Genomic DNA, 19015 nt, shown 5'->3' with positions numbered 1-19015 from the left:
TTAGTCAAGCAGAGAAAGACAACTATCGTATGATCTCCCTGATATGAGGAAGTGGTGATGCAACATGGGGGCTTAAGTGGGTAGGAGAAGAATAAATGAAACAAGATGGGATTGGGAGGGAGACAAACCATAAGTGACTCTTAATCTCACAAAACAAACTGAGGGTTGCTGGGGGGAGGGGCTTTGGGAGAAGGGGGTGGGATTATGGACATTGGGGAGGGTATGTGCTTTGGTGAGTGCTGTGAAGTGTGTAAACCTGGTGATTCACAGACCTGTACCCCTGGGGATAAAAATATATGTTTATAAAAAATAAAAAATTATAAAAAAAAAGTAATCTCATTTTTAAATGGAGGATATGCTCTCTTCTTGGAAGTTAAATATGCAACTAACAGAGAGCAGTCCTGAAGAACACACAGTGTTGACTCTGACTGAATATTTGTTAAGCGCCTGCCTAGGGCTGGTACAAAACAGACAAAATTCCCCACCTTCAGGGTTCCTGTGGTTTAAGAAACCATAGTAAAATAACAGTTCCTATTGGAAGATGATGAGAGCTCAGGTAAAAAGTATAGAGGGAAAGGGGATAAGGCAAGTTTTGAAGGTAACTGTAAATGGGGAAAGTTTACTTAGAAGTGACCTGTGAGTAAAAAAGTCTGTAGGGTGAATGGGAATAAACCTTAAAGCCATCTGGTGAATGGACTGAAGTGAAGGGAGAGCTAGGAGGACCTTAGCAGAACCAGGGTCAGGGAGATAAGTATGGGGGAAAGAGGATGTTGAAGGGCTTTCAGATTTTGTAGACTTGGCTTTTGCTGGGAGTGAGAGGGGAAGCCTTTGGAAGATTTTGGCTTATTGTGTGAATGAATGAAAGGAGAGCAAGAATGGAACCAGGAAGACCAGATTTACCTTTCAATAAGAAATTTCTTCAATTTGGGGCACCTGGGTGGCTCAGTGGGTTAAGCCTCTGCCTTCGGCTCAGGTCATGATCTCAGGGTTCTGGGATCAAGTCCCATATCAGGCTCTCTGCTAGGCAAGGAGCCTGCTTCCTCCTCTCTTTCTCTCTCTGCCTGCCTCTCTGCCTACTTGTGATCTCTCTCTCTGTCAAATAAATAAATAAAATCTAAAAAAATAAAAAGAAATTTCTTCAATTTATGTGTAAAAAACTAGAACAGCATTTTGAATTCATTAGCTAATTTAAGAAATTTCCACTTTGAAATTCCCTTAAAGTTGAGAGATAGGTATCAAAATATTTAAGAGTGATCTGTTATGCTGTCTGCAATTTACTTTAAAATACCACAGCAAAAATAGTTGAAATAAATATGATAAAAATATAAGCAAGTGTCAATTCTAAGTGAGGGGTGTGTGTGTGTGTGTGTGTGTACAGATTATATTGCTTTATTTATGAAAGAATTTTTGACACAGAGACACAGTGATAGCAGGAACACAAGCAAGGGGAGTGGGAGGTTTCCTGCCCATCAGGGAGCCCGATGCAGGGCTCGATCCCAGGACTCTGGGATCAACACCTGAGCTGAAGGCAGATGCTTAACGACTGAGCCACGCAGGCTCCCCTGAAAAAATTTTTGTAATAAAAATTTTCCTCATGTCTATGAAAGAAAACAGAATGTTCATGCAAATACCTAGTTATAAAATGATTCAAGTAGTTAAAAGCAAAACTCAAAATATTATTCATCCCAGTTCAACTTCACAAATGTTTGGTTTCTCTGTGTTATGGTTACATTATAATATCAGTTCAGTTATAGAACTGAAAAGAGACAAAGTTGAAGTTTCCAAATTCTAGATTTTTCTGTGTGAACATCATGGTATAATGAGTTTTGACCATGGATGTGGCAATGGAGATTATGAGAACTACTTGGGTTCTGGATGCATTTTGTCCGTTCAGTACCTCCCGCTCCAAATCTTTATACTTGATTCTTAAGGAGAGTAGAGCTTGTGAGAACTTTGTTTGAGATGAGAGTTAGGCTCAAACAAATTACTAGAGTAACTGTTGAAAAGAAAAAAAAAAGAATTATTGGTAAAAAGGCAAACTCAAATCTTGGAGCTTACTGGGAAGCTCAATCTGTTTCACATATCATATTTTTTAATAGCAATTTTTAAAAATCTAGGGTAAAAAATGTAGGTAGAACTGTGGTAGAATTTTACTATGGTTGTTCACAATGAATTCCAATGTTTCTTATATATTAATTGCTATAATTCACATAGAGTGGAATCACTAAAATATTTTTAATTTCTGCAAATCAAAATGTTTCTATTAATGGACCTTTAACGAGGCAAGGTGGATAGAGATTAGGACATTTGCGTCATATCTACCCCATTCTAGTTTCCATAACTACCAGTTTGTTCTATGTTTTGCTGCAGGTAGAGACCTGAGATTTTGTATTTTGAATGTACTTACTGTCTGGTTCCAATTGCATTTTTGTTTATTTGTTTTTTAATTTTTTTTATTAGAGGGAAATTGTTTCCCAGAATGGGATGGACTCATTTGCTGGCCCAGAGGAACAGTGGGGAAAATACTGGCTGTCCCATGCCCTCCTTATATTTATGACTTCAATCATAAAGGTATCGAATTTTTCTGAAATGATTAATTTGGAATAGAAATATACTTTTTTTTTTTTCCCTAGTGAAAGCCAAGAGCATTGAGCAATCTCGATGTTTTCCTTCATGTCTTTACAGGAGTTGCTTTTAGACACTGTAACCCCAATGGAACGTGGGATTTTATGTACAGTTTAAATAAAACATGGGCTAATTATTCAGACTGCCTTCGCTTTATGCAGCCAGATATCAGCATAGGAAAGGTAATGATAATTTTTGTATTTGTGAACCGCACAGGGAAAATGGAATATTTTTATGCATTTCTTGATTGCCAACTATTATATATAAAAACCCCTTTATTCTAGAACACAAATGTTCTGAAAGATAAAAAGCAAGAGTGGAATCTTTTTAGCTATCTGGTTAAGGAATGGTGTAGGACCTGAAACATTCCGGTATTTTCTTTAGGTTAGAGTTATCTGGCTAAGATACATGCATCTATACTTACAAATATGTGTTTGTGTGTATTATGTTATAGTACATTATATTTATATTATATTACATTATGCTATATTGCATTATATTTTACTTCAAAATCAAAATAGGTAGTCAGCAACATGATTTATGATTTCTTTTTTGTTACCTAGGAATGGCTACATCTCATTTCACTCTGTATTCCTGAAGGAGATTTGTATTTTAAATATGTATTTGTCCTTTTGTAAGATTGGCCTGTAAGTGATATTATTAGTATATGAAAGATTAGATTGTAGAATTAAGGAGAAACAAGTGGCATCCCATAGGTCTTCCAGATGACACCTTAATTTTACACATGAGTAAACTCAGAACCAGAGATTAGGTGTTAGAGTGACTCAGCTCACTGATGACAGGATCTACAGCTGAATCCTGATCTCCAAATACCTGATCAGTGCTATTTGCAATGTAACAATCATATGAAAACGTTGGAAATCCTAGATAGTGAATTTAACTGAGTTATGCTTGAATTCCTATCACTCAGACCTTGTAAGTAAAATGCATGGTGATATATGCATATGATGTTAGGAGTTAATATGATTCATGGATGTATAAATGGCTTTTATGGGGATCCTGAGAACAGTCTATCATACATAAACTGTACCAGCATTAGACATTTTTCTTTATGCTTGATTTTTTTTTTTTTTTTTTTTTTTTTTTTTTTTTTTGCTGGGGGTTGGGAATAGGGAGAATAGTAGGGGAAGCAGTGAGCTGAAGATTTCTTTGATTTTGCACTAATAGTCAGGACTTCATTTTAAAAAAAAGATTTTTAAAATTTATTTATTTGAGAAAGAGAGAGAGCAGGAGCAGAGGGAGAGGCAGAAGGAGGAGCAGATTCCGTGCTGAGCAGGGAACCCCCCCACCCCAAGTGTGGGCCTCAATCCCAGGACTCCAGGATCATGACCTGAGACAAAGGAGGATGCTTTAGTGACTGAGCCACTCAGGTGCCCAGGAATGAGAGTTTTATAGAAGGAACAATAAATTAAAAAACAAAAAGGTGTGCATTGAGAATAAACATCTTTATTGGAGGGAAATACGTCTAAGATTTTTTTGAACATCTATTGTCTTCTTCCTAAAATAATTTCCTTATTGTTGGCTTGACAAAATGAGGCGCTTACTTTTATTTATTTATTTATTTATTTATTTATTAGCTTTCATATTTTATTATTTTTCCAAAATAACTTAGAATGTATTATTTATTTGAGGGGTTACAGGTCTGTGATTCATCAGTCTTATATAATACACAGCGTTCGTTATAACACATACCCTTCCCAGTGTTCACCAACCAGTTATACCATCCCCCCACCCCTCACCCCTCCAACAACCCTCAGTTTGTTTCCTAGGATTAAGAGTCTCTTATGGTTTGCCTCCCTCTCTGGTTTCATCTTGTTTCATTTTTTCCTCTCTTCCTATATGATCCTCTGCCTTGTTTCTTAAATTCCACAAATCAGTGAGATCATATAATTGTCTTTCTCTGACAGACTTATTTTGCTTAGCATAATACCTTCTAATACCATCTATGTCACTGCAAATGTCAAGGTTTCATTCTTTTTGATGGCCGAGTAATATTCCTGTGTGTGTGTGTGTATGTGTGTGTGTGTGTGTACCACTTCTCCTTTATCCATTCATCTGTCAGTGGACATCTGGGCTCTTCCATAGTTTGGCTATTGTAGACATTGCTGCTATAAACACTAGGGTACACGTGCCCCTTCAGATCACTACATTTGTATCTTTTGGGTAAATACCTAGTAGTGCAACTGCTAGGTCATAGGTTAGCTCTATTTTCAACTTTTTGAGGAGCCTCCATACTGTTTTCCAGAATGGCTGCACCAGCTTGCATTCCCACCAACAGTGTAGGAGGGCTTACCTTTTCTACACCCTTGTCAACATCTGTCATTTCCTGACTTGTTAATTTCAGTCATTTTGACTGGTGTGGTATCTCATTGTGTTTTTGATTTGTATTTCCCTGATGTCAAGTGATGCTGAGGACCTTTTCATGTGTCTCTTAGCCATTTGGAGGTCTTTGGAGAAATGTCCATTCATGTATTCTATTTCTTGATTGGATTATTTGTTCTATAGGTGTTGAGTTGGATAAGTTCTTTATAAGAGACAGTTTCTTTTAGTAAAAAGATGGGAAAGAACTCTTCTGATAGGCCATAGGTTTATTAAATTCATTAGAGAATTATATTTAAAACAACAGCTTACTGCAGAAATTACCATATAATCCATCTCACATTTAAAGGTTAAATGAACTTCTGGAAAACAATTTAACAATATGTATTAAAATAACTTCAAAGCGGTCATATCTTTTGATCTTATGAAGTTTCTTCTAAGAGTCAAGTATAAGAATTTGGAGTGTGGAGAATTGAGTGGACAGAATATTCATTGAACTATTAATTTTTGTAGTGAATATTCTAAAGAATTTAAGTTTCCAGTGAAGAACCTTCCAGAGAAGTTTAAATAAACTTACATAAATGTTTTTTGTAAAGAGTTTGTGGCCTTAGAAATTTCCTTTGTTATACAGTTAACAGAAAAAAAATAAGGTAATAAAGTTGTATATAAATTGGGAATGTAGATGCTCAAAACAACAGAAAATGCTGCATAGGGATAGAATAAAAAGAAATACATGAAGTGTTTCTTTTTGGCTGGTAGGAATTTGGGAGGTTCCTCCCTCTTTTGTGTTTCACACATTATCCAAATATATTCTTTTTTTTCCTTCCTTCCTTCCTTCCTAAGTAGTCTTCCACACCCAGCATGGAGCCCGACGTGGGGCTTGAACTCATGACCCTGAGATCAAGGCCTGAGCTGAAACCAACAGACTGACGCTTAACTGATTGAGCTACCCAGGCATTCCCAAATATTTTCTATAAAATGTTTTGTATTTTATTGACTGATAATAATATGTAGTAAACCTTTTTTTAAAAAGGAACAAAAGGCAAAATCTTTTGCTTTCAATTAGGATGCTGGAAGTTGTGACAGTAGGAACAGATTAAGTAAGATGCAAAGTCAGTAATTTGTAATAATTCATCAGTGAGCTGAGGATGCCAAGAAGTCTAAATGATCCCACTTCTAGAAGGGGGCAAGCCCTTCCTATAAGAGAAGAGACCCATGACTGCTATCTATCCCTGGGTCTGTAGCAGAAGAGGAACAACCAGGTCATAGAAAGAGATGGAAAGAAAAGAGCCAGGCTCTTAAAACAACAGTTTTTTTTTTTTTTTTTTAAAGATTTATTTATCTTAGAGGGAGAGAGAGAGAAAACAAGTGAGCTTGGGGCAGGTGCAGAAGGAGAGAAAGAGTCCTGAAACAGACTGCTGGGCCAGACTCGGTGAAGGACTTGGACCTGGACATGGGTCTTGACCCCAAGACCTGGGATCATGACTTCAGCTGAAACCAACAGTCTGCCACTTAACCAACTGCCACCTAAGTGCCCCTTAAATCAACTTTTAATAGATAAGCGTTGGCATATAGGCTTAGAATCTCAAGAAGTGAGCCCATTCACAGTGCGCTATCACCCACCAGCCAGTTTTTACCCATGGGAGTGGAGGCCATGTGCCAAAGGCTGGGGACAGCACAGGTAAGGTAAGAGAAATTCTGGGAGAGTTGCGAAGTACTCAGAGTGAAATGCAGCAGTTAGCCAAAGGCATGGGACAAAAGATACATGGAGCATCATTGCTACAGACTGCACGCCAAGGAAGGTCAGGCGAGCAAAGTAAAATCCCTAGCAACTCAAAAATCTGACGATGGTTCAAAGAGCATCAAAAGTTCTATGGCTTGGAAAATGTCAGGTGAACTAAAATCCATAAAATGGCCACTAGAGGCTGCTAGCGCTAAGATCGCGAGGTCCGCTGAAGGAGTCTTGATTCTGGGCTCAAAACCTAAATAAACCAGGATAAAAGGATCACAAAAAACATAAAACAAAAACTACAACAAAGCTCGACTTAGTTAACAACAGAGTAATCCAGCTTCCCTACTCAAGAAGCGTGATGGAGGAAGAGGCCTGCCTTTTCAGGCAGTTGACATCAAATACTTCAGTATCTATCATTCTTTTACTTACAGGGCCCAGAGTGTGATACAAAATTACAAGGCAGGGCCCCCAAATCTGGAGTAAAAATAAGAGCAGAAAAAACCAGATGATCCAGATGTTAGAATTTTCAGATAAATACTTAATAATAACTATTTTAAATATTTTAGATGATTTGGTGAGAAGGTATGTAAAATAGATGGGAAAAATCAAAGAAATAGAAACTTCAAAAAAACCCAAAACAAAACCAAAATGGAAATTCTAAAAATTGAAATATTCAATCCAAAAATGAAGAATTCACTTGATTTGCTTAACAGCATACTGGATACAGCATGATAAAAGATTAATGCCTTTTAAGAAAAGTCAATAGAAATTTTCCTACCGAAGCATCAGGAGAAAAAAATAAATTAAAATTGGAAGCATCTGAAACTTGTGAGACAACATATAATTGTCTAACAATGTGAAATTAGAGGTAACTAGAGAGAATTGGACAAAATAAATATTTGAGGAGACAATGGTCAAGAATTTTCTAAATGGGTGAAATAAATCAACCCATATATTTCAAAAATTTAGCAAATGCAAGGCAGGATAAAATAAAATCATACTTAGATACATCATGGTTAAACTGCTATAAATCACAGTAAAAAGAAAACTTAAAGGCAGAGTATAAGGGCACATTGGGAACGGTAATAAAAAAGATTCCTAAAGGAGGCTGGAATATAATGGGATGACATCCTTAAGGTGATAATATGCAAAAAGATAAAGGTAAAATAATGAGACTTTTCAGACAGAAAATATATGAGAGGATTCATCTTCGTCATACCTTCAGTATAGGAAATACTCAAGAAAGTTCTCTAAGTCAAAGAGAAATATGCCAGACGAGAACAGAGATTGGTAGGAAGGAATGAAGAGGACCAGAATGGGTATATGTACATAGATATATGGATAAAAGTGACAGACTACAACAGTAAACAAAACTATATTCTTATCCTTATTTATTACTGTACTTATATCTTTATAATTCATTTAAAAGTCTACTGACTGCTTAAAGCAATCATAATAGTCTCACAAAGGTTTATAAATTACATAGGCAAAATTTATTTTATATGTGCTGCCAAAGCAAGCACTATGTAGACAAAATCTAAAAGGGCAAAGGCTAGGGAGCAAAATTGAGTATACATTTTTATACGTTTTAAGTCATTTGTGAAACAGTTCAATATTACTTAAATGGAGGCTCTGATAAGTTCAGGGTGCGTAATTGCTAAAAAATAACACAAGCGAAATATTAAGAAATACTTGATTGACACCACCTCCCAAATAGAAGGTAAGGAAGTAGGTACAGAGGAATAAAGATAGGGCATCTAGAATGCCAGTACCAATGTGTTATTTTTAAGCCTGACCATAGCAATGATTGTGCTCAGTGTAAATGAACTTACCAATCACTTAAGGTAGAATGGGTAATAAATGTATGACTTAGGTATATAATGTCTGTAAGAAATGTACTCTATAAAAATACAGATAAATGTGAAGGTAACAGATGTGTCGAAATTAAAAGGGTGGATGAGTTAATGCAGTGCATGCCCTCAGCATCAAAAAGGTTGGTATTGCTAAGTGGACTTCAAGGCAGAGTATTACTGAGATGGAAGGCCATGTCAGAATGGTTAAAGAATCCATTTAAAGAAGTAATGATCCTAAATATGCACGCTTTTAGGGACTTCATATTGAATAAAGCAAAAATTGTCAAAGCAAAGAGACATGATCAGGTCCCACCATGTTGCAATTTATGAAAATACCATTCTCTCAGTAATTGGTAAAACAATCGGACAAAAACACCCATAGGATATCTTTCACACAATTTGATGAAAATGCCATTTATAGAATACAATCACCAAACACAACAAAATTCACATTCTTTGAAATTACACATCAAAATTTCTTTAAGATTGGACATATGCTGGACTATAAAGAAGTGTCAATAAATCTCAAGATTGGGGCACCTGGGTGGCTCGGTGGGTTAAAGCCTCTGCCTTCGGCTCAGGTCATGATCCCAGGGTCCTGGGATCAAGCTCCGCATCGGGCTCTCAGCTCCGCAGGGAGCCTGCTTCCTTCTCTCTCTCTGCCTGCCTGTCTGTCTACTTGTGATCTCTATCTGTCAAATAAATAAATAAAATCTTTAAAAAAAATAAAAATACGTGGACAATTTACAAATTGTTGGAAAATATGTGTGTGACCCATGGCAAAAGTTTGAACTGAATACTTATGAAAGCTGAATATATCAAAAAAGTGGGAGAAACTACAAAAGCAGACTTTAGAAGATTTATAGCTTATTATTTGTTTAATTATATTATAGCTCAATTATATGCTTAATTATAGCTTAATTAGGAAAGAAGAAAGGTAAGCATTCAGTAATCAAAGTCTCCACATTAAGCTGTACAATGTAATACCTAGAACAACCACTAAAAGTGTTTGAAAAGGAACATCAGAATAGAATTCTGCAAAATGTTCAAGTAACCCACAGGGTGGCAGGAAAAATAAAACAGAGAAATGAAAAATAGAATAACAGAAAATAAAAATATAAGGTGATGGACTTAGCCTTAACATAGCAATATTATATTTAAAAATGATCTAATTATGCCAGTAAACAGAGATCGAAAGAATCTATTAAAAAATATGACCCAAATGTATGCTGTCTACAAAGTTTGAAACATTTTATATATACTGATATACCTAGGTTACATACATACAATGCAGTAGTATTCAGCATTATAAAGGAACAAACTTGACCTATACAACAGCTTGAATGGATCTTGAGGTCATTATTGTGAGTGAAAAAAGCCAATCTCAAAAGATTACATACTGGAGGATTCCATTTCTATAACATTTATGAAATGACAAAATTACAGAGGTAGAAAACAGATTAATGGTTGCTAGGTGTCAGGGAAGCTGGGGAAGAGGGGTCTATGGGTGACTTTAAAGGACAGCACAAGGCAGGTCTTCAAGGCCTTCAAGTGTACAATGGTGAAGGGAGAATGTTTTGAGACTTGTGGGTTATATGAAGAAATCTGAACTTTACCCTAAAAGTGATGAGGAGCCATTGAAGGATTTTAAGCAGAAGAATGACATGAAAGGTCACTGGTGAGGTGGAGTGTGAGTTGGTGGGAAGCATGATAGGAAGCCCATTTGGAAGAGGCTGTTAGAGTAACTCAGGACAGAAGATGGTGGCCTGGCCAAGGGCAATAGCTTGAGGACTGGATAAAAATGGGACATCTTGAGGTATAGTAATTAAGGCAGTACAATTTTAAGACTTCATCTATTTTTGACATTCACCAATATTGTTGCATGAATCAATGGTCCATTCCTTTGTAATTTTTAAAAATAATTATAAATTCACAAGAACTGGAAAAGATAGTAAAAAAAAGTCCCATTTATCCTTCACCTGGTATTCTCCAATGGTTACATCCTAACATAATTATACTAAAATATCGGAGGGAGAAATCTGACATGGTGCCATTTGTGTGTTATAGTTCTGTCATTTTATCACATATGTAAACTTTTGTAATTGGCGTTACATTTGAGATACAGAACTATTGCGCAGTATATTGACAGAAAGAGTATATACTAAGTATATGTTATCTAATTCTAAGAAGGCTAAGAATAGTCAAAAAGTACACAGAGTACATGAACGGTTGATGCCAATTTGTGTTGACAGAAATTGGAACAGTAGTTACCTGGAAGTGAATGGTGGATAGTTTTTTGGCTGCAGACGTGGCTTATCAAAGCCCATCAAAGTGCTCACTTAACATCTGTACATTTTATTTCATGTAAATTACAGCTCAGTAAAAAGCTTAAGGAAAACTAGAAATAATATTCCAAAAATGAAAGTTTTTTTTATTAGTTTCCTCTTAGAATAGCCCTATAACACATGTTTTGTTTACTTCAGCTATCATTTTAGGTACATAATTCCAAATAACTAAAATGGACAGCACAAAAATTCACTAAGTAAATATTGCAACATTTGATTTGACCTCACTAAAGCAAGAAATGCCACATGTTATTATTATTACATCTTTAACTCTCATTTGAGCGGTGCCTAGTTGACTCATTTGGTTAAGCCTCTGCCTTCAACTCAAGGTTATGATCTCAGGGTCCTGGGGTGGAGCCCTGTGTTGGGAGCTCCCTGCTCGTTGGGGAGCCTGCTGCTTCCTGTGCCCTTCCCCTGCTCATGCCCCCTCTCTCTCATTCTCTCAAATAAATAAATAAATAAAATATTAGAAAAACAAACAAACAAACAAACAAACAAAAAAACAAAAAAATCTCTCACTTGAACATAAGAAATGAAAGAAAGGCTAGATTAACAATCTATGTTATATAAATGTGCTAACACACTGCCTGTCTAAACAGGAAGAAGCATGATTTTTAAGTTTATTCACATCTACTTGTTTAAAGTTATTTTTCTAATTAAATATGTTCCCCTTCAGCAAGAATTCTTTGAACGCCTCTATGTCATGTACACAATTGGATATTCTGTCTCCTTCGGTTCCTTGGCTGTGGCTATTGTCATCATTGGCTACTTCAGGTGAGTGATTCCCAATCCCTTTCTCCATGAAGGGACAGGTTCTGTGTCCTATGTATAGAAGATGTGAGGTCTCACAATTTTTGGCCTAGATACTTTTCCCAGCACAAGTTTATGAATTCAGCCTAGTGTTATAATATTTTTTGGCTTTGAAAATTTATTTTTCATGAGGAAATTCAGGGTTTTTATTGTTGGTGTTTAAAAGCTAAAAGAAAAATCTTTAAAAACATCAAAGCACTATGAAACCATTAAGCCTATAGATCTGCACTACAGTCTGTTTGTCTGCAAAGTGTTACTGGGTAGAGCAGAATGAGCTGCAAAAATTTTCATTCATATTGCAAAGACTTCATTTTTCCCAAATGATTTTGGTGCCATTGGACAGAAATTCATTTTAAATAATCCCCCAAATGATCTGATATTATACCTAAAGAAGTCATATTTATTGCTTCTGTTATGGTTTATTTTTTATCCACTGAAACTTTTGCCCAATTCAATTTGGTATAAATCAGGACAAAATTTTGAGCACCAATATGGAGATAAAGCAGTACATAACATGTATGGGAAATGTATACTCATGATGCTTGCACCTGGTTTGTGATACACATAACTAAGAAAACAATTAGTATATAGTGTGAAAAATGGTATGATTCAGGTGGTGTATGGTAATTGGGAAGGCAGAGTAAGGGGATAAAGTGAAATTTCAAAAGAAGCATGACTTTAAATAAGATGTATCCCAAAGAGAATACCAGGGGACAGAATTCCAAACCCAAGTTTAGATCAAAGCATGGAATATTTGAGAATTCAGAGTTTTGGTGCAGATGAGAGATGGGCAGTGAGACTGTGGGTTATATGAAGAAATCTGAACTTTACCCTAAAAGTGACGAAGAGCCACTGAAGGAGTTTAAGCAGAAGCATGACACGAAAGGTCACTTGTGAGGTGGAGTGTAAGTTGGTGGGAAGCATGATAGGAAGCCCATTTGGAAGAGGCTGTTAGAGTAACTCAGGAAAGGAAGATGGTGGCCTGACCAGGGGCAGTGGATTGAGGATTGGATAGAAATGGAAGGCCTTGAGCTATAGTAATTAAGGCAAGAACATTTTAAGACTTCAGGGTTAAACTATGCATGGAGAAAAAGAATGAGGCTAGATGACCAAAGAGGCTAAAACTGACTAGGTAAGAGAGGGAGACTTCCTAGAACACACTGACATGTATGTGAACTGATAATTCAATGATGAGAAGGAATTTAGTATATTCCAGATGATGGGAACAGAATGTGTAAAACTCAGAGGCAGAAAGGAGCAGGGTAGACTCTGGGAACATTGAAGAATCCCATGAGAATGCAACATTTGGAGCATAGGGTGGAGTGGCCATAGAGGGATAACTAGGAAGAAACTAGATTTTGCAGCACTGTGTTTTGCAGGTCTTTGTCAAAGGCTTTGAATTTTATCTTGTAAGGGTAGAGAATAGGGAGCTAATGAAGTTTTTAAAGTAGAAGGGAAACACAGATTTGTGGATTATGGTGGGGCTCCTCAAAACAGTTTCATGAAATTGGCTTGGCAGTATTATCTCATTTTACAGACCTAAGAACCTAAAGTTTAGTGTCCAAGGTCACAAGGTCATAGGTAGTACAGCTGGAAACAGAACCTCATCTTCTAATTCCTATCCAGAGTTCATTCCATTATACTAAATGTAGCTCTGGTTGTTCAGAATAATAGATGAATATTTATGAGAAAAACATTTTTACATAAAATTTCAGGAGGATATATACTATTATACTACGTAGTAATTCTTCAATTTACATAGTAATTTATCACTCTATTTAACAAATTCTTTCTTTATAATACTTTTATGTAATTACTAAACTGTACAGCATGACGTTACACAAAAATTTCAGAAACTCTTCTGTTTCACACAACAAAATGCTTTTTTATTAGAATAGTAGAGAGTGTTGAGTCTTCTAAAAGTCAATACCCACTTGTATACTGTGATGGCACTATTCGTGGTCAATAATTTCCACAGATACCTGATAACCTATCTGGTCAAATCCTGCTCATTTGTGAACACACTCCCCAGAAGGAATTGACCAATGAGGAGGACTCTCTGGGTACAATGGACATGCATGCGTGTCCCTAACATACAAACAAGATATTTCTGAAATGTCTAAATTTAGCTCATTCTCAGTTGGCTTATCCCTACTATATTATGAAATGTAAAAATGTATTATTGGATTAAAATTTTTTTCTTACTTTCTTATACTTGTGCACTTTGTCCTTTCTGGAAGAGAAGTAGTAATAGGGTGATCTTTGTACAGGAAAGTTGTATTGTCTTGCAGTCAAGCAATGGTAGAGCTGGGCTAGATTCTGCAACCTTTTCTTAGTGTATTTTCCCATTAAACTGAAGAAAAGATTTCTTCTGGAGTTAAATTTTTGTACAGGAAATTAGTAATGCTATATCTTCTTCTGTGTATGTTATGACTTAACTTGTGTCTAAGATTCTTTTATAAACGCAAAACTTTTTGTTAAAGCTTTTGTGTTAAAGTAAGCTTGTTTACTCTTTAACATTACTAGGACATAAAGTTGTGTAATGTTATCAAAATATTTTAGTTTTTCTTGTAGCATATGTGTTGAAAATGTGAAAGCTCCATTTTTTAAAAAAGGTTTTATTTACTTATTTGAGAGAGAGTGAGGGAGAGAAAGAGATTGAGAGTGCATAAGTAGGGGGAGAGGGCAGACTTCCCACTGGGCAGGGAGTCCAATGTGGGACTCCATCCTAGGACCCTGGGATCATGACCTGAGCAGCAGGCAGACACTTAACCGACTGACTTACCCAGGCATCCCTGAAAGCTCCGTTTTTAATAATGTTTATCCCTTTTCAAAATGATTCTCCATTAGTCATTTATTACTGTAATATATATTTTAGTATAATGCTTTAGTATAATATAGCATAATAGTTAACTCTGCAAAATCAAGATAAACATCATAGTAGATCAGGTTAAATTTGAAATTATTTCTCAAAAAGTTACATTTTAGTTCTTGATCCCAGTTGTTTCAACTGGAAGTAGATAGTAATGGGTTTCTGTCTTTGTTCAGGCTTACCATATTTTCTTCTTTTTTGGAGGAGAGTATGGACTTGTTTTGTATTGAGTATGGACTTGTATGTATTTTCTTTTCCTATGTCTAATTTCACCCAAATCTAAGTACTGAATATTTTCTTTCCATAGACGATTACATTGCACAAGGAACTACATCCACATGCACTTGTTTGTGTCTTTCATGCTGAGAGCTGTAAGCATCTTTGTCAAGGATAAAGTGGTCCATGCTCACATAGGAGTCAAGGAGCTGCAGTCCCTGTTGATGCAGGATGACCTACAAAGTTCCATAGAAATGCCTTCTGTGGACAAGTCACAATATGTAAGTGTTTTCACCACTTTCTCTCATGACTGATTCCTGTAACATTATAGACAAGTGAAATTTTACAGTCCACTAAATATTAACTTGTTTTGGCTTACGCAATCTCTGAATTAACCAAGCTAGATGACTAATTTATATAATGATATTTACTACCTCAATTCTGTCCTTAAGCTTTACACTTAATTACTCATCATCCTAGACTATTAAAAGTCTTGAGCTCTTTCTGTAAGAACACTCTGGAATGGAAACTTCAAAAATCACATGACCGGAGTGCATTTGATGTATGGCTCATAACTAGCTGTCATGTCTTGCCTTGTTCAGAAGTAAAAAGCCCACTTGCAAAACCAGAAGTGTGTTGTTTAAAAGCCCATGACATTTACTTTATTGTAGATTCACGCTTGTTCTAATATAAGATTCTGGGGTACTTGATTCTGCTCTGAAATGTCCTGGTGTAACTTAGTAAATAGAACCACTGAATAATTCAGTTAATTAAATCACTGATGCACATATCTGGGAATTAAGTGTAATAGATTATATGTTTTGATGGTTTGAATTAATGCCCTTTCTGTGGCTTTGGCTTTTGCCCTGTAACTTTGTAGTCCCTGCTGATTCTGATTCTGGGCTGGTTTTTGTGACTTGTTTTATCCAATAGAATAGAAGTGGGAGTGATAGTGTGGCAGTGAGGGGTAGAGCTCTGGGAGTGAGCTCTCAAGATTAGCAGAGGCTGGCCTAGATCAACAGAGTCACCTAGCCAATGCATGGGTTCATAAGATGTAGTAAATGCTTATTATTTTAGCCATTGACTTTTGGGGCAGAAAAAAGATGAGAATAAAATAGTTATGGTAGAAAAATGGTTAGTATTTCTTCTTTATGCTTTTCTGTACTTTCCTAATTTTCTCTGGCGATCAAGTATTATTTTCATAAACAGGAAAAAATCACGGAAAAGTGATTTTTTGGTAACTTCTAAAGGAAAACTTATTTTAAAAATAGAATCGAGTCGATAGTTTTAGAGATGCTGTCTTAAAATAACTTTGTTCTGGTCTCATTCAACAGTCTTGGCTTGCCTACGTACAGGAAACAGATCATAAAAAAGAAATACAGAACTACTTTTTCATGGTCTGATGTTTTATGTAGTATAATTGAGTTCTAATATGATGCAATTCTGGTTTACTTGTAACAGATTGGGTGCAAGATTGCTGTTGTTATGTTCATTTACTTCTTGGCTACAAATTACTATTGGATCTTGGTGGAAGGTCTCTACCTGCATAGTCTAATCTTTGTGGCATTCTTTTCGGACACCAAATACCTGTGGGGCTTCATCTTGATAGGCTGGGGTAAGGTATTTATATCCCTTTTCTCTTTAAACTGTATTATGGATTTATCTTAAACCTACTGATGTGAGAGACAAAAACAAAAGAAAAAATTAAATGTCCTTACTACGTACAGCCCATTGACAAGCACTGGAAAGAAGAGTGACATTCCTCTAGGATCTCAGGTGCCTCAATGTTGACACTTTGCTAAGGGCAAAAGGCAATCTTAACCTTATGCTGACCTCCAAGATCCAGTAAGTCTTCTTTAACATATAAAAATTCCTTTGGAAACTTCCTTTATCTCTACCCATCAGGTACATGTTAGCAATCATCCTCCTAGTATATGGCCCACTGACACACATCTGAAGTGTCACAGAACTGAGCTTTTACTATACGGTAAAAAGTGACCTTTTCTTAACAATAGCTAGCTCCCACAGGGTCCTGGAAACCTTGTTTCCAAAATTCCTTAGGGACTTATGATGGCATTAACCCCCTCCCAACTTGAAAGTATACAGTCACATGCCCATCACAACCCAAGTGCCACTCTTTCTGCCCACGGTCCTGTCCCCTTGCTTTAGTAAAACAACCTTTTGTACCAAACACAACTCAAGAATTCTTTCTTGACTTTGTTCTGAATACTCAGCATTTTCCTGTATCATGTATCCTTAACATACTTTCAGCCATTTTCCTGAAATCTCTCCATCTTACCTTTTATCTTCTTTCTCTTCCACTGTTCATTGGGGAAGATTATTAAGATCAAGTCTCAAATCCTCCCAATAGTAACAAATTTACCATCTTTAACTTATGGTTAGTGTTCTTAGGTCAGATTCTTGAGAGAATTCTTTGGTGGAAATATAAAAGAACACATTGTTCACCATACACATTTAGAACTGCTATGCTCATTTCTTATGTCAATGTCCTGATTTGGCAATAATTTCATCTTAAATGTTTTGATATTTAAATTTCTAAGCTATAGTAATGAATGTTGATTTGCATTTTTAGATTATATGATGAGAATTCCATAAAGGAATTTATAAGATCATCTTGACTGCATTTAAAGATACAAATTACCAACTAATTATGCAGACTTTTCATGTCTTTTGGAAGGAAACAATGCAAACTACTTTCTGCAAAAGTACTTTAAAAAAAAGAGGATATTTATTTCACATTCCAAAAATGCCTTCTCAGCACTACACTGGACTAGGCACTAACTCAACAGGACATGGGGAAAAGATGTTGCTTGTTCAAATTTAAGAGAAATTGAAACTCATATGTAGTTATAATTAAGAAGCCTCATGATGGACAATTGCAGATCTCTATTGTTATTTTAATACCCACATTATAAGGTGCTCAGCATAGTAAAAAAATTAACTGAGCAGCTCAAGATTAAATTTGAAGGACTTTTTTTTTTCTCCTCCAAAGTGAGATGTTTTGGGGTTTTATTCCTAACCATTTAAGATTATATAAATTATTACCTCTTTAAAATAAAACAAATTATAGTCACATTTAGATTTGTATTTGTAGCAGTTATGTAGATTTATCTCACTGAGTTCACCTGGTTTCAAGATTTCACTTCATCTCCATCAATTTGGTCTTTCATAGTTTCTGCCCACTGGCCATATTTAATTCAGTAAACATTTTCTTTTTTATTGTAGCTCTTCTGTTTTAGACTGGTCCTTTCCCACAATGCCTTACTCTATTCTTCTAGAGCATTTATTTTGGATTATAAATTAGGTACATATTTAAATTTTTCTTTTGTTTCCTGTAGCAATTCCATCTCAGGAGGAGGTAGCTCTTCTAAAGTTTCATAAATAGACCCTCTTCTTTGTAGCAATGAAAGACTTTCAAAGACTTTGCAATTTTCCTGAAAGAGAGATATACTCCTTCAGTATTAGCTTAGAGAGTTGAGAACAATACTGCCAAAATCATATAGAGATACTTCTGGGTTCCTTAAAGGATGAAACATAGGTGATGGGTATTGACTCCAGCATTCTATGATGAGTAGTGAGGGAACTGGAAGCATAACCTAGAGTTTCGTGTCTGAGCAGTCAATACAGATGGATTCCTAGGGGAATCAAGGTTTCTGGTTGGTAAGATACTGTATGTGTTTAGCAAAGCTAGGCATCCTATGTTATGATGGGTGTCTACTTTTTAGGTCTAACTTTATACTTCATGATCAGTTTGTGATTTTACAATACTACAGTAGGACCACAGGAAGAGGGTAAGGCTAAGGTATGGTTCTATGAAGCTTCTGAAATATCCAAAACAAGACGAAACTACATAAACCAAGGTGAGAAGATCCCATTTATAATTTTTGACTTCAGAGCATTTCTGTTTTATGCAGTTGGCTGCTGTTAAGTTTTTATGTGAAGGAAGGGTTTAATTGCTAACACATTTTAGCTACTATTAGTTAGTCCAAAATTTCATTTTAAAGAAGAGTAGTAATGGAACCACACTAGAACCCACATCTGTTTATTTTTAGTCTAAAGATTGCATCCCTCTCAGAGTCACTTATTTATACTGACATTTTATGAAGATAACTGAGTTCTCAAGGTAAATGCATTTATTGAGTAACATTCAAATTTATATTAAATTTACTCAAATTAATATTTAAATTAAAAATAACATCTA

General features: G+C 35.8%; 1 protein-coding gene across 3 annotated transcripts in view; it reads left to right on the top strand.

Moving 5' to 3' along the window:
• PTH2R (parathyroid hormone 2 receptor) overlaps positions 1–19015 on the top strand; it is a gene marked incomplete at its 5' end in the record, with an annotated part of 86198 nt that overhangs the window by 33527 nt on the left and 33656 nt on the right. For 2 of the 3 annotated variants that reach the window (XM_082688993.1, XM_082688994.1), the window contains 5 exons: positions 2461–2571; positions 2686–2807; positions 11572–11669; positions 14885–15074; positions 16255–16408. In XM_082688993.1, the coding sequence (XP_082545119.1) occupies positions 2461–2571; positions 2686–2807; positions 11572–11669; positions 14885–15074; positions 16255–16408 (675 nt within the window). Of the gene's footprint in view, positions 1–2460; positions 2572–2685; positions 2808–11571; positions 11670–14884; positions 15075–16254; positions 16409–19015 lie in introns of those variants that run through there. The other variant, XM_082688995.1, reaches the window with a different exon arrangement.

This window comes from Mustela nivalis (assembly GCF_964662115.1).
Source record: "Mustela nivalis genome assembly, chromosome: 11".
Taxonomy (NCBI): Eukaryota; Metazoa; Chordata; class Mammalia; order Carnivora; family Mustelidae; genus Mustela; species Mustela nivalis.
This window is presented reverse-complemented; position numbering and strand designations above follow the sequence as displayed.